This window comes from Hylobates moloch, unplaced genomic scaffold (genome assembly GCF_009828535.3).
Source record: "Hylobates moloch isolate HMO894 unplaced genomic scaffold, HMol_V3 SCAFFOLD_1, whole genome shotgun sequence".
NCBI classification, from domain to species: domain Eukaryota; kingdom Metazoa; phylum Chordata; class Mammalia; order Primates; family Hylobatidae; genus Hylobates; species Hylobates moloch.
In genome coordinates, this window is record NW_026652276.1 from 35,887,468 (window position 1) to 35,904,272 (window position 16,805).

The 16,805-nt window shown below is 43.6% G+C and overlaps 1 protein-coding gene across 1 annotated transcript in view; it reads left to right on the forward strand.

Moving 5' to 3' along the window:
• CMKLR2 (chemerin chemokine-like receptor 2) overlaps positions 1–13,119 on the forward strand; it is a 41,133-nt gene extending 28,014 nt beyond the window's left edge. The window contains exon 2 of the mRNA XM_032754798.2: positions 11,164–13,119. Coding sequence (XP_032610689.1) covers positions 11,192–12,259 — 1,068 coding nt within the window. The 5' untranslated portion in view covers positions 11,164–11,191 and the 3' untranslated portion in view covers positions 12,260–13,119. The remainder of the gene's footprint in view (positions 1–11,163) is intronic.
• The last annotated feature ends 3,686 nt before the right edge of the window (positions 13,120–16,805 follow it).

The window sequence follows — 16,805 nt, forward strand, 5'->3', positions numbered from 1 at the left end:
TCCTTCATTCACATCCTCCCATCATCTCTCAAAAACTATTTGTATATATGCATATGTATATATGTGTGTGCATGTATATATGTATATCTTCACACGGCTAAGTTGAGGAAAAATTTCCCCCATTTTCTTTTTGTGTCTCTTTTTGTCCTTTCTCTCTTATCCCACCAAAAATAAACAGGGAAATACAACACGACATGATTGATTATACAGTGTAATACCACTTTTTAATAATTTAAAGAAGCATCTCTACAGGCCTTTAAATTTAAGTTGGCAGAAATGCTCAAGGTAGTAAGCTTTCTTTGTAAACACATTTTTCCTTTGAGAGCACCGATATCGCTTTGAGATTGCATTATCACACAGTTCATTTTCATGCTCTGATCTCCACAGATTGGGTATGTCAATTCCTACCTGTAAGCTATGCTCTGCCCCAGAGTTGCACTCAACCATGTTTCTAGTTCAAAGTATAACTTAGCAGACACCTGACCCACTTCTACTTCATTCTTTTTTTTATTTTATTTTTTGAGATGGAGTCTCATTCTGTTGCCAGACTGGAGTGCAGTGGTGTGATCTCAGCTCACTGCAACCTCCGCCTTACTGCGCCTGGCTAATTTTTGTGTTTTTAGTAGAGATGGGGTTTTGCCATGTTGGCCAGGCTGGTCTCAAACACCTGACCTCAAGTGATCTGCCTGTCTTGACCTCCCAAAGCGCTGAGATTACAGGCATGAGCCACCGGGCCTGGCCTTCATTCTCTTTTTTGGAAAAAAATGTATTCTTATTTTCATAGAGGCAGGGTCTTCACTGTGTTGCCCAGGCTGTTCTTGAACTCCTGGGCTCGAGCAGTCCCCTTGCCTCAGCCTCCAAAAGTACTGGGATTACAGGTGTGGGCCCCTGTGCCTGGCCTACTTCATTCTCTAATCAGGGTAACTGGGTTACTGCCTAGTGAGCTATGATTCTGCCACTGCTCTCCAGCCTGGGTGACAGAGCAAAACCCCTGTCTTAAAAAAAAAAAAAAAAAAAAAAAAGGCAGCGGAGTCTTCCCAGCAGCACCTCTTTAACCCACCATAGTCAACTGCAAAACCTCCTTCATGTTAAGTCTTCATGGCTAAAAAGGGGATTTCCTAAACAGCTCCCTAACCATTGCTGGGGTAAGAGTTCCTCCTCATAAGGCCAGCTTCTTTCCCTTTCTGTCCCCTCTAAGGGAAGCTCCCCTCTCCCTCCTCCAGTGAGCTTCTGAAGCCATAACCATTGTGAGAAATAGCTCCTACCACAAAGACCTCTTATAACATCTTGTCACAGGAGGTGAGCACTGCCAGGGCTCCACCACAGTGCTCAAAGGTAGGGCCTAGAGAAGTTATATTAGTTAGGATACGTGTTCAGCTGCTTTAACAAAAGCCCATTCTGGCCGGGCGCGGTGGCTCATGCCTGTAATCTCAGCACTTTGAGAGGCCGAGGCAGGCAGATCACGAGGTCAGGAGATCGAGACTGTCCTGGCTAACAGGGTGAAACCCCATCTCTACTAAAAATACAAAAAATTAGCTGGGCATGGTGGTGGGCGCCTGTAGTCCCAGCTACTTGGGAGGCTGAGGCAAGAGAATGGCATGAACCCGGGAGGCAGAGCTTGCAGTGAGCCAAGATCGTGCCACTGCACTCCAGCCTGGGCAACAGTGTGAGACTCCATCAAAAAAAAAAAAAAAAAAAAAGGCCCATTCCACAGACCCACACAGTTTTGTGAGAAAAAAATAGCCCAAAAGGATTCCAGGAGAATATTTTCACTTAGTAATCCAAAGGAGGTGGTCCAGAAAAGTAGGGTAGCTCTGTTCCACGAGGTCACCCAGGGGCCCAAACTTCTATTTGTGGAAAACCATGTTTTGCCGGGCGCGGTGGCTCAAGCCTGTAATCCCAGCACTTTGGGAGGCCGAGGTGGGCGGATCACGAGGTCAGGAGATCGAGACCATCCTGGCTAACACGGTGAAACCCCGTCTCTACTAGAAATACAAAAAATTAGTCGGGCGTGTTGGCGGGCGCCTGTAGTCCCAGCTACTAGGGAGGCTGAGGCAGGAGAATGGCGTGAACCCGGGAGGCGGAGGTTGCAGTGAGCCAAGATCGCGCCACTGCACTCCAGCCTGGGTGACAGAGCAAGACTCCATCTCAAAAAAAAAAAAAAAAAAGAAAAACCATGTTTTCTTCATTTACATGGTGCAAGGTGGCTCATCACTGCATCTATATTCTAGCCCATGAGAAGAGGAGGAAAGGGGATGTATAAGGCCTTGGACTCTGGTACAGAAGGCTCCAAAGTCTGGGGGTTATATTTGACTTCATTAAGAAAACTGTTGGTTCTATCTTCAAAATATACCTAGAATCTAATCATTTCCCATCACCTTCACTGCTACCACCTAACAAGCCACCGTCATCTCTGGCCAGGATTATTGCAATAATTTTCTATCTGGTCTGCCCATTTCTTACTTGTTTGCCCCACCATTATATCTAACAGTCTATTCTCAACACAGCAGAAAGAGAGATCTTTCTATAATAAAAATCAGATTGCCTTTTCCCTTTGCAAAAATCATTCAAAGGCTGACAAGCATCTATATGATGTAACCTCCTATATTCTTGTTGAATTTTTTCCTTCTTTTCTTCCTCTTGCTCGGTTTTCTCATCCTATCCTGGACATACTGGCATCCTTATTGCTTCTAGAATATGTTAGACACACTTCTGCCATAGCAATAGTGCCTGGAACACTCTTGCTGGAAATATCCATGACTAATTCCCTCACCTCTGTCAAGCCTTTTCAGTTTTTTCAACGAGTCCTTCTCGGACCACCTTATTGAAAGCTAAAACCAGGCTGGGTGCAGTGGCTTAAGCCTGTGATCCTAGTATTTGGGATGCTGAGGTGGGCAGATCACTTGAGCTCAGGAGTTTGAGACCAGTCTGGCCAACATAGTGAAATCCCATCTGTACTAAAAATATGAAAATTAGCTGGCTGTGGTGGCTCACACCTGTAATCCCAACTACTTGGAGACTGAGACAGGAGAATCGCTGGAACCCAGGATGTGAAGGTTGCAGTGTGCCGAGATCATGCCACTGCACTCCAGCCTAGGCAACAGAGCAAGAGTGTCAGAAAGAAAGAAAAGAAAGAAAGAAAGAAAGAAAGAAAGAAAGAAAGAAAGAAAGAAAGAAAGAAAGTTTCTATTCCCTTTATTCCCTTTATCCTGTTCAATTTTTTCATCTTTCTATAGCACTTACCATCTCTTAATACACTATGTAATTTTATAATATTACCTTTTTACTATCTATCCCTGCCTGGTAAATATAAAATCTAAGAGGGAAGAAATAGTTGTCTGTCTTAATTAGTGAAGTATCTCAATCAGTTAGAATAGTGCCTGAACAATGTGAGCACTTACCAAATACTGGCTGAATGAATGAGTGATCAGGATTCAGAAATGGTGGTTGCCACTCCTGAGTTAGTCTTATGGGTTGGATGGTAACCCTCCTCCCCCACCAAAAAAAAATACGTTGAAGTCCTAACCCCCATTACCTCAGACTGTGATCTTATTTGAAATGGGGTCTAGGTTGGGCACAGTGGCTCACACCTGTAATCCCAGCACTTTGGGAGGCCGAGGCGGCCGGATCACGAGGTCAGGAGTTTGAGACCAGCCTGGCCAATATAGTGAAAGCCTGTCTTTACTAAAAATAAAAAAATTAGCCGGATGTGGTGGTGCACACCTGTAGTCCCAGCTACTCAGGAGGCTGAGGCAGAAGAATCGCTTGAAACCGGGAGACGGAGGTTGCAGTGAGCCGAGATCATGCCACTGCACTCCAGCCTAGGCAACAAGAGTGAAACCCTGTCTTAAAAAAAAAAAAAAAAAAAAAAAAAAAAAAGATTTCGAGATGGAGTCTCACTCTGTCACCCAGGCTGGAGTGCAGTGGCGCAATCTCGGCTCACTGCAAGCTCCGCCTCCCGGGTTCACGCCATTCTCCTGCCTCAGCCTCTCCGAGTAGCTGGGACTACAGGCGCCCGCCACTACGCCCGGCTAATTTTTTTGTATTTTTAGTAGAGACGGGGTTTCACCGTGGTCTCGATCTCCTGACCTCGTGATCCGCCCACCTCGGCCTCCCAAAGTGCTGGGATTACAAGCGTGAGCCACCGCGCCCGGCCTAGAAATGGGGTCTTTACAGAGGCAATAGAATAGAAAATAGAATGAGGTATTAGGGTGGGCCCTAATTCGAAATGACTGGTGTCTTTATATAAAGGGGAAATTTAGACACAGAGTCACACAAGGAGAATGCTATGTGAAGATGTAGGCAGAGATCGGCGTAACACATGTACAAGCCAAGGAAGGCCAAAGTTTGCCAGCAAACCACAAGAAGCTAGGCAAGAGGCATGGAAAGGATGTTCCAGGACAGCCCTCATAATAAACAACCTTGATTTCAGACTTAGTCTCCAGACTGTGAGACAATACATTTCTGTTGTCTTAGGCCAAGCAGTTTCTGGTACTTTGTTACGGCAGCCCTAGGAAATGAATACATTTTGTCTCTAGATATTTGGGAAGGTTTAAATGAGGTCTGGAAACTTACTTAGATCTGGAAGTACCTGAAAACTGTAAAGCAATGGCCAAACAAGGTATAATAGGTAAACAAGAGTATGTCTTCAAAAGTTAACTGTGTCCACTCAAGGACTCAGTAGGACAGTTGCTAAGTTCTGCTGTCTGTCTTTTCTACACTCTATCCTTACCCCTCACCATCACCATCACACAAAAACATCTGCTCTAAGTCTTAGGGGAATTCCTAAGCTCCTATTTCCCATAAAGGATTCAGGTGAGCATCAACCAGCTGTTCTTGAAGCTTTTTCTCCGAGCCTGAATTAGACCTTAAATCTAATGTATTCATCTGCTTCCTGGAAGATTAGGAACTTCTCTGGTGCAGGGCTTTCTGTTTGAAGGTGTTCTATTCAGATAAATCACTCATCCTCAAGGCATATGCACACACACATAAACATACCAGTATCCCACCCTCCAATCCCCTGCCCCAACAGAATGCAGAAGAAGATGGTTGCCTTCAACAGGCCCTGCGATGATCACACTGTCCCAGCAGGGTCAGTAATGACATTGGAAGGGGAGGCTCCTGATTTTTGGTGAGGATAGTGGTTAGAAGCTATTAGGGGTCTTCCATGGGCTTTTCTTTGTTTGGGGAATGAGATTCTGTTTGGGGTTTTATAAGGTGATTCAGACCACCCCATGGGCCATGTGGCTTCTGAATTGCTAATAGCTTAAAGGAACAGATCATAGGCACCTGGAAGGTAAGGATGTCCTAGTATACAGAAAAGACAGAAAGTTTTAGACTAAGCTGGGAAGGATCTGACACTGGGGAGAATCAGCCACCAGAAGGAGTGAGTGAGAGGGCAGAGTGAGATCCCAGGCCTGAAAGAATGGGGCAGCATGACAGGAGCCAATTCTTGCTCACTGGAATAGGACACACGAAGGAAGGGATTTGGTGTCCAGGAATAAGCCAAGATCCTGATGATAGAACTGTGGGTCAGCTGGGTGCGGTGGCTCACGCCTGTAATCCCAGCACTTTGGGAGGCTGAGGCAGGTGGATCACGAGGTCAGGAGTTCAAGACCAGCCTGGCCAAGAAGGTGAAACCCTGTCTCTACTAAAAACACACAAAAAATTAGCCTGGTGTGGTGGCAGTTGTAATCCCAACTACTCTGGAGGCTGGGGCAGGAGAATTGCTTGAACTCGGGGGATGAGGGTTGCAGTGAGCCGAGATCACGCCACTGCACTCACTCTAGCCTGTTTGACAAAGTGAGACTCCATCCAGAAAAAATAAATAAATAAATAAATAACTGTGGGTCAAGGTTGGAGAGAGTCTGGCAGTGACCCTGACTTAGGGGTGAACTCACAAAATCTCACCTGAAGTTTTAAAATTATCTTTGGTTCGGAATGGGAGCCAATCATTTATTAAGCATCTGTTAATCACCTGTGATATATTAAGATGTACAAGGCACTGGGGGTACAGCCATGACAGTCCTTATTCTCAAAGAGTTCACAGTCTAATAGAGAAGAAATTAAAAATTAATGACAACATAACATGTTAAGTGTGATAAGACAAGTATGACAGAAGAGGGGAATGCTGTAGTGGTTAAGAGCTCAGGCCAGGGGTCCAACAGATCTGACTTTAGATTCTGACTCTGCAATTGCAGGTTGTGTGATCTTGAGTAAGTTACTAAGCTTCTACAAGCTTCAGTGTTGTTTCTTAAAAATGAGACCAATGATAGTACAGTCGATCCTTGAACAACATGGGTTTCAACTGTGCAGATTCACTTAGGCATAGATTTTCTCCCTCTGCCCCTACCACTCCGAGACAGAAAGACCCACCCATCTTCTTCCTCCTCCACAACCTACTTGTTGTAAAGATGATGAGGATGAAGCCCTTTATGATGGTCCACTTCCACTTAATGACTAGTAAATATGTATTTTCTTCTTTATGATTTCCTTTTTTTTTTTTGAGATGGAGTTTTGCTCTTGTTGCCCAGGCTGGAGTGCAATGGTACAATCTCGGCTCACTACAACCTCCACCTCCCAGGTTCAAGCAATTCTCCTGTCTCAGCCTCCCAAGCAGCTGGGATTACAGGCATGCATCACCATACCTGGCTAATTTTGTATTTTTAGTAGAGATGGGGTTTCACCATGTCGGTCAGCCTGGTCTCGAATTCCTGACCTTAGGTGATTCACCCACCTCGGCCTCCCAAAGTGCTGGGATTATAGGCGTGAGCCACTGCTCTCAACCCCTTATGATTTCCTAATAACATTTTCTTTTCTCTGGCTTACTTTATTGCAAGAATACAGTATATAATACATAAAACATACAAAATATGTGTTAATTGATGCTTTATGTCATTAGTAAGGCTTTTGATCAACAGAAGGCTATTAATAGTTAAGTTTTGGGGGAGTCAAAAGTTATATGCAAGTCAAGTTTGGTGGTGTGTTTCTGTAGTCTCAGCTACTTAGGAGGCTGAGTCAGGAGGAACCCTTGAGCTCAGGAATTTGAATCCAGCCTGGGCAACATAGTGATACTCGTTTCTAAAAAAAATAATAGGGCCAGGCATGGTGGCTCACACCTGTAATCCCAGCACTTTGGGAGGCTGAGATGGGCGGATTACTTGAGGTCAGGAGATCAAGATGACCAGCCTGGCCAACATGGTGAAACTCTGTCTCTACTAAAAATACAAAAATTAGCCAGGCGTGGTGGCACAAGCCTGTAGTCTCAGCTACTTGGGAGGCTGAGGGAGGAGAATCACTTGAACCTAGGAGGCAGAGGTTGCAGTGAGCCAAGATTGCACCACTGCACTCCAGCCTGGGCAACAGAGTGAGAGAGTCGGTCTCAATAATAATAATAAGTCCGGGCATGGTGGCTCACGCCTAAAATCCCAACACAACACTTTGGGAGGCCAAGGTGGGCGGATCACCTGAGGTCAGGAGTTCAAGACCAGCCTGGCCAACAAGGTGAAACCCCATCTCTACCATAAATATAAAAATTAGCAAGGCGGGGTGGCAGACACCTGTAATCCCAGCTACTAGGGAGGCTGAGGCAGGAGAATCACTTGAACCCGGGAGGCGGAGGTTACAGTGAGACAAGATTGCACCACTGCACTCCAGCTTGGGCAACACGGCAAGACTCTGTCTCAGAATAATAATAATAATAATGGGCTGGGCACAGTGACTCACTCCTGTAATTCCAGCACTTTGGGAGGCTGAGGCAGGAGAATCACTTAAGGCCAAGAGTTCAAGAGCAGCCTGGGCAACATAACAAGACCTCATCTCTACAAAAATAAAAATATCAGCCAGGCATGGTGATGTACTTCTGTAGTCCCAGCTACTTGGGAGGTGGAGGTGGGAGAATGACTTGAGCCTAGGAATTTGAGGCTGCAGTGAGCTATGATTGTGCCACTGCATTCTGACCTGGGTGACAGCGGGAGACCATGTCTCAATAACAACAAAAAGTTTTATGTAAATTTTTTTTAGTGTGTGTGGGGTCAGCACCTCTAGGCACCCCCCATGTTTTTCAAGGGTCACCTGTACTTACCTACAATGTAAGATCTTTTTTTTTTTTTTTTTTTTTTTTTTTAAGAGACAGTTTCTCACTTTGTTGCCCAAGCTTGTCTCAAACTCTTCGGCTCAAGCAATCCTCCTGCCTTGGCCTCCCAAAGCACTGGGATTACAAGTGTATGTAAGATTCTTATGAGGATCAAATTAGATCATACATGTCTGGCATCTAGTAAATTCTCAATAACATTGACTATCATTTTATTATAAATTGTTTTAATAATAACAATAATAATTATAATTAACTGCAGGAAGGTAAGTCAGAAAATGTTTCTAAGAAAGGTGGCATTTGAATTGAATATTGAAGAACAAAAAGGTTGCTGGGCTGGGGTTGGGAGGAAGGGAATAAATTGCTTTTGTTTTTTAATTATGCCCTGCTGGATTTCTCAGAAAGTTTTAGGTAGGATGATGAATTCAGTGATAGTCAAATTGAATTTGAGATGCCTGTGAGCAACACAGGATGTTTTGACCTCTTTATTCTAACCCTACTATAATCTAAAATTTTACATACTTGCCTCATGTATGATTGTAGCTCCATGAAATGAATGTAACTATTAATCTTTTTTCTGCTTGATCTTCGTTCAATACTACAGATAGAAATAGCACAAAATAAAATGGAAGAAGACAGAGTTGCACACAGTATACTTTTGTGCTGATTGAAAAATTGACATTCAAGTCTTCTTAACCCAGAAAAACTGGCCTTGATAAGAAAAAAGGCAGAGGGGCCGGGTGCAGTGGCTTATTCCTGTAATCCCAGCACTTTGGGAGGCCGAGGTGGGTGAATCGCGAGGTCAAGAGATCAAGACCATCCTGGCCAACATGGTGAAACCCTGTCTCTACTAAAAATACCTGGAGGCTGAGGCAGGAGAATCGCTTGAACTCGGGAGGTGGAGGTTGCAATGAGCCGAGATGGCGCCACTGCACTCCAGCCTGGTGACAAGCAAGACTCCGTCTCAAAAAAAAAAAAAAAAAAAAAAAAAAAAAAAGGCTGGGTGCGGTGGCTCATGCCTGTAATCCCAGCACTTTGGGAGGCCCAGGTGGGCGAATCACCTGAAGTCGGGAGTTCAAGACCAGCCTGACCAACATGGAGAAACCCTGTCTCTACTAAAAACACAAAAATTAGCCAGGCGTGGTGGCACATGCCTGTAATTCCAGCTACTCGGGAGGCTGAGGCAAGAGAATTGCTTGAACCCGGGAGGTGAGGTTGAGGTAAGCCAAGATCACACCACTGCACTCTAGCCTGGTCAACAAGAGCAAAACTCTGTCTCAAAAAAAAAAAAAAAAAAAGGGCAGGGAGTGGGCACAAAATAAAACTTACTTTGGTAGAAATTATAAGAGACAAAATTTGGTATGGGCAAAAATAAAGTAAAACTGATTAATAAATCCAATCTTTGGCCAGGTTCTCTGGCTTATACCTGTAATTTCAGCACTTTGGGAGGCTGAGATGGGTGGATCACTTGAGATCAGGAGTTCGAGACCAGCCTGGTCAACATGGTGAAACCCTGTCTCTACTAAAAATACAAAAATTAGCCAGGAATGGTAGCCGGCATCTGTAATCCCAACTACTCAGGAGGCTGAAACAGGGGAATTGCTTGAGCCCAGGAAGCAGAGGCTACAGTGAGCCGAGATTGTGCCATGCATTCCAGCCTCTGTAACGGGAGGTTGTCTCAAAAAAACAAACAAACAAACAAAAAAACAAAAACAGAAGGCTGTCTCAAAAAAAAATTCTAATCTTTGTCATAAATTATTATGGAAAAGAATTATTTCAATAAGATAAAAATTTAAATAAAGCTTAATTGCGTTCTGTAGGAAATTAATATAGAAATTAAGTGGTCATAATCAAATTTACTCCAAAAGCCATCTTTTGGATGAGAAGCCATTGATATAATTCTGATTACTATGTTTGCTTTCATAAACATGTACTCGAAACATCCTTGGATGCAAAATCTCAGGTCAAAATCTCCAGTGACATCCAGGTGGATTGGTCTAGGAAGTAGTAGGAACTCTTTATCTAGAGTTTAAGAAGTCAGGGCAACAACAAATCCAGATTTTTTCACGAAAAATTTTGTTTTGAGGTGGGGTCCTGCTCTGTTGCCCAGGCTGGAGTGCAGTAGCTTGATCATAGCTCACGGCAGCCTCAAACTCCTGGGCTCACGCAATCCTCTTGCCTCGGCCTCCTGAGTAGTTGGGACTACAGCATGAGCCACCAGATCTGGCTATTTTTTTAAAATTTTTTTGTAGAGACAGGTTTTTGCCATATTTCCCAGGCTGGTCTCAAGCAATCTCCCTGCCTCAGCCTCCCAAAGTGCTGGGATTACAGGTGTGAGCCACTGTGTCTGGCTGAAATACAGATTTTGAAGTTAGCACTCTGTAAGTATTAATCCGTTTTCTTTTGCATCTGCTGTAAAATAATAATGCATAGTAGGAATCTAATAAATGCTTGTTGAGTTCTCTCTAGTCAGCCCTATAAGCATTACGAACAGAAGAATTATAACTGTAGAGTCATTCATTTTAATTTAGCAAGTACCAAATACTTTATAGAAATGAACTCTCATGCTGGGAGAATGATAATCAGAGTGAAACTGAGGCTCACCAAGACTTGAACATATGGAGTATAACCACAAGTCCTATGAAAAAATATACTATATTTGCTGGGCATAGTTGTTCATGCCTATAATTCCAGCACTTTGGGAGGCTGAGGTAGGAGGATCACTTGAGCCCAGGAGTTTGAGACCAGCCTGGGCAACATAGTGAGACCTCATCTCTACAAAAAATTTAAAAATTGGCTGAGCATGGTCATGAGCACCTGTGGTCCTAGTTATTGGGGAGGCTGAGGTAGGAGGCACTTGAGCCTAGGAGGTCAAGGCTGCAGTGAGCCAAAATATGCCATTGCACTCCAGCTTGGGCAACAGAGTGAGACCCTGTCTCAAAAAAAAGAAAAAAAAATACTATGTCTGGTCCATAACCTGAAATATTTTTATCTTCATGTTTCTTATCATGCACTGAACTTTCATTTTTCTTTAAAAATTTTTTTCTTTCTTTTTAAATTTGCTTCTACAGATTTCTTCATTCTCCATTTAGCAAGGTCATGGAAGATTTGGAGGAAACATTATTTGAAGAATTTGAAAACTATTCCTATGACCTAGACTATTACTCTCTGGAGTCTGATTTGGAGGAGAAAGTCCAGCTGGGAGTTGTTCACTGGGTCTCCCTGGTGTTATATTGTTTGGCTTTTGTTCTGGGAATTCCAGGAAATGCCATTGTCATTTGGTTCACGGGGTTCAAGTGGAAGAAGACAGTCACCACTCTGTGGTTCCTCAATCTAGCCATTGCAGATTTCATTTTTCTTCTCTTCCTGCCCCTGTACATCTCCTATGTGGCCATGAATTTCCACTGGCCCTTTGGCATCTGGCTGTGCAAAGCCAATTCCTTCACTGCCCAGTTGAATATGTTTGCCAGTGTTTTTTTCCTGACAGTGATCAGCCTGGACCACTATATCCACTTGATCCATCCTGTCTTATCTCATCGGCATCGAACCCTCAAGAACTCTCTGATTGTCATTATATTCATCTGGCTTTTGGCTTCTCTAATTGGCGGTCCTGCCCTATACTTCCGGGACACTGTGGAGTTCAATAATCACACTCTTTGCTATAACAATTTTCAGAAGCATGATCCTGACCTCACTTTGATCAGGCACCATGTTCTGACCTGGGTGAAATTTATCATTGGCTATCTCTTCCCTTTGCTAACAATGAGTATTTGCTACTTGTGTCTCATCTTCAAGGTGAAGAAGCGAAGCATCCTGATCTCCAGTAGGCATTTCTGGACAATTCTGGTTGTGGTTGTGGCCTTTGTGGTTTGCTGGACTCCTTATCACCTGTTTAGCATTTGGGAGCTCACCATTCACCACAATAGCTATTCCCACCACGTGATGCAGGCTGGAATCCCCCTCTCCACTGGTTTGGCATTCCTCAATAGTTGCTTGAACCCCATCCTTTATGTCCTAATTAGTAAGAAGTTCCAAGCTCGCTTCCGGTCCTCAGTTGCTGAGATACTCAAGTACACGCTGTGGGAAGTCAGCTGTTCTGGCACAGTGAGTGAACAGCTCAGGAACTCAGAAACCAAGAATCTGTGTCTCCCGGAAACAGCTCAATAAGTTATTACTTTTCCACAAATCAGTATATTGCTTTTTATGTGGGTCCTCTGACTGATTCTTTCAGATTAAAATTGTTTCCAAGATAGAGAGCCAACTCCACTTTCATTGTTATTGTTTCTGGTCACTATATAGGCATCACATTTTTGTGTGGATATGAAACTTAGGAAGGATCCTCTTGACTCCTTGTGATGTGGCAATAAATTTTTTTAAAAAACTGAAAATACTTAGGAAGGATCTGCATAATTTTTTTCTGCAACTTAAATGAAATGCATCATTCTTGTTAATCATACCATGGTGAATTAATCACTTTTGAAGCAATATCAGTTATTTTTTAAATAACAACTTTTCTAAAGCCTTAAGTCTTAATATTAAATATATGATTGGTGAGGCACAGTGGCTCACACCTGTAATCCCAGCACTTTGGGAGGCCAAGGCGGGGGGATCACCTGAGGTCGGAAATTCGAGACCAGCCTGACCAACATGGAGAAACTCTGTCTCTACTAAAAATACAAAATTAGCCGGTCACGGTGGTGCATGTCTGTAATCCCAGCTACTCAGGAGGCTGAGGCAGGAGAATCTCTTGAACCTGGGAGGCAGAGGTTGCGGTGAGCCAAGATCACACCATTGCACTCCAGCCTGGGCAACAAGAGTAAAACTCTGTCTCAAAAATAAATAAACAAAATAGATAAATAAATATATGATTAATTTTAAAAATGTTAAAATGTGTTCTTAAATTCATTTTAATTCTGTACAAATAACCTACTAGACACATTTTTAAAATGCAACATGTGTACTTAATTTCTTTATGTAATCTATGTATATACATTTATGAATTAAAGTAATTGTTGGTTATCTTAAAACATCTGTTCTAGTTAATGATTTGGGAGGTTTTTTCTTCTTTCTCCCTCTCTCTCTCTTTGTTTTTTATAGTAGGAACAGCCTTTATTGGTTGCAATGGGAAGTAGAAGAGGAGGGGATATGACAGCTCATGTTCCTGGAACGGTGTCTACAAATACCGTCGCCACACTCCAAAAACCCAGTAAACTAATGATGCTTAATAAACTCCTCCTGAACCTAGTTCTTAAGACAATTTATACTTGTGATATAATTCTCACAATTCTGAGGGTCAGAAATTCAAAGAAGTCAGAAGGGAGGTTCATCTCTCTCTGCTTTGCAATATCTGGAGCATCAGCTGGACTGAGATGATGCAAATCACAGCTGGAATCTGCCGAAGACATCCCCTTCCCTCCCTCCCTCTCCCCTCCCAACACAGCTATTCCACCATGGCACTTCAGGGTAGTCAGACTTCTAATGCGGCAACTCAGGGCTCCAAGAGGCCAAGGTGGAAATTTCTAGTCCTCTTAAAGGCTATGACTAGCACAGGTACAGTATTACTTCTACTGTATTGTATTGATCAAAGCAGGCATAGACCAGTTCAGGTTCAAGGGGAAGAGACACAGATCCCCACCTCTCAATGGAAAGAATGTCAAAAAAAATTGCACCCATCTTTAATCCTCTACAGTATCATTATAAACAGAAATGCTTTTAGAAAATTCTGGGTATCAGGTACCTATCAATGGTAGATTGAATAAACAAAGTGTGGTACATATACATCATGGACTACTACACAGCCATAAAAAAGAATGAAATCGTGTCCTTTGCAGCAACATGGGTGGAACTGGAGGCCATCATCCTAAGTAAATTAGTTCAGGACAGAAAACCAAATACTGCATGTTCTCACTTGTAAGTGGGAGCTGAGGCTGGACTCGGTGGCTAATGCCTGTAATCCCCGCACTTTGGGAGGCCAAGGTAGGCGGGTCACCTGAAGTCAGGAGTTCAAGACCAGCCTGTCAACATGGTGAAACCCTGTCTCTACTAAAAATACAAAAATTAGCTGGGCGTGGTGGCAAATGCCTGTAGTCCCAGCTACTCAGGAGGCTGAGGCAAGAGAATCACTTGAACCTGGGAGGCGGAGGTTGCAGTGAACCGAGATCGCATCACTGTACTCTAGCCTGGGCAAGAGAGTAAGACTCTGTCTCAAAAAAAAAAAAAAGCCTGGGCGGCCGGGTTCAGTGGCTCACACTTGTACTTCCAGCACTTTGGGAGGCCAAGGAGGGGTAGATCACAAGGTGAGGAATTCAAGACCAGCCTGACCAACATGGTGAAACCCCGTCTCTACTAAAAACACAAAAAATTAACTGGGCGTGGTGGCACGTGCCTGCAATCCCAGCTACTCAGGAGGCTGAGGCAGAAGAATCACTTGAACCCAGGAGGTGGAGGTTGCAGTGAGCTGAGATCGAGCCACTGCACTCCAGCCTGGGCAACAGAGCGAGACTCAGTCTCAAAAAAAAAAAAAAAAAGCAACCACTTGTTGGGGTACTGTGCTCACTACCAGGGTGACAGGATTCATACTTTAAACCTCAGCATCACACAATATTCCCATGTAATGAATCTGCACATGTACCCCCCTAACTAAAATAAAAGTTGAAATTTAAAAAAAAAGAAATGGGTATGTAAACGTGTATAAACTAAGGGTATATATGAACACACTGACATTCAGATGGCAAACAGACCAGTCTAATTTCAGAATGATTTCGGAAAAATCATGGACATATTGATATATTTCTACCTTCTATTCCTATATTTATATAGACACCAGTGTAAGATCAATAAAGCATACCTGTAGGTCAGTGACCTCTTCATGGTGCAAATCTGTTGAATTTTAGACTACACATCCCTTCCAAATCACTTTTTCCCTAAGGTATATAATCCCTGGGTCTTGGGGGTAATGGTGTGGGGATCCACCATCTTGTCTCACCACCATCCAAGACACAGATATGGCTTCTGTTCGTAAGTCTCTATCAAATGTTTCTTTCTGAGAAACTGGATATGTCAGCCTCTTTAGCCTCTCAGCTTCCTCAGACTTTGATGGTTGGTTTGCGTAGACCTGCACAGCATGGAATGGGTTTAGAAAGTGAGATTAAACCTGCATTAGAAATCCTAAAATAAGGTAGAAAATAATAAGTGCCATAAGAGAGCCAAGAAGAAGTGCAGATTGTTCAGAGGAAAGAGATTCCGTCCAACTGTGGAGGTCAAGAAACACTGGAAATATGTATCTTTGTCTTTGGGGTTTCCCAAAGATCCACCCCTTATCCCAGTCTCTTCTGAAGATCCGCCTCTTATCCCAGTCTCTGCTAGAGTCTTTGTCTTATCTGACTGCTACTCACTACAAGTTTAAAAACATATTTCAATTTCTATAATTTCTCAATTTTCTTTTGAAAATTATGAAGGGAGCAATCTTTTTGCCTGCCACCATCCACAGAAGATGTGGCTTGCTCCTCCTTAACTTCCACCATGATTGTGAGGCCTCCGCAGCTATGTGGAACTGTGAGTCCAATTCAACCTCTTTCTTTTGTAAATTGCCCAGTCTCAGGTATGTCTTTATCAGCAGCACGAAAACAGACAAATACAGTAAATTGGCACCAGTAGAGTGGGTCACTGCTGGAAAGATACCTGAAAATGTGGAAGTGACATTGGAACCGGGTAACAGGCAGAGGTTGGAACAATTTGGAGGGCTCAGAAGAAGATAGGAGAATGTGGGAAAGCTTGGAACTTCTTAGAGACTTGTTGAATGGCTTTGACAAAAATGCTAATAGTGATACGAACAATAAGGTCCAGGCTGAGGTGGTCTCAGATGGAGATGAGGAACTTGTTGGAAACTTGAGCAAAGGTCACTCGTTATGTTTTAGCAAAGAGACTGGTGGCATTTTGCCCCTGCCCTAGAGATTTGTGGAACTTTGAACTTGAGAGAGATGATTTAGTGTATCTGACTTGTAGCAGTCCGTTTTAAGGCTGCTGATAAACACATACCCATGACCGGGCGTTTTACAAAAGAAAGAGGTTTAACGGACTTACAGTTCCACTTGACTGGGGAGGCCTCACAATCATGGTGGAAGGCGAAAAGCATGTCTCACATGGGGCAGACAAGAGAAGAGAGCTTGCATAGGGAAACTCCCCTTTTTAAAGCCATCAGATCTTTTGAGACTCGCTATCACAAGAATAGCATGGGAAAGACCTGCCACATGGTTTAATTACCTCCTGTTGGGTCCCTCCCACAACACATGAAAATTCAAGATGAGATTTGGGTGGGGACATAGCCAAACCATATCATTCCACCCCGGCCCCACCCAAATCTCATGTCCTCACATTTCAAACCCAATCACGCCTTCCCATCAGTCCTCCAAAGTCTCATTTCAGCATTAACTCAAAAGTCCAGAATCCAGGCCGGGTGCAGTGGCTCACACCTATAATCCCAGCACTTTGGGAGGCCGAGGTGGGTGGATCACCTGTGGTCAGGAGTTCGAGACCAGCCTGACCAACATGGAGAAACCCCGTCTGTACTACAAATACAAAATTAGCAGGGTGTGGTGGCACATGCTCCAAAATGATCTCCTTTGACTCCATGTCTCACATCCAGGTCATGCTGATGCAAGAGGTAGTAGGTTCCCATAGTCTTGGGAAGCTCCGCCCCTGTGGCTTTGCAGGG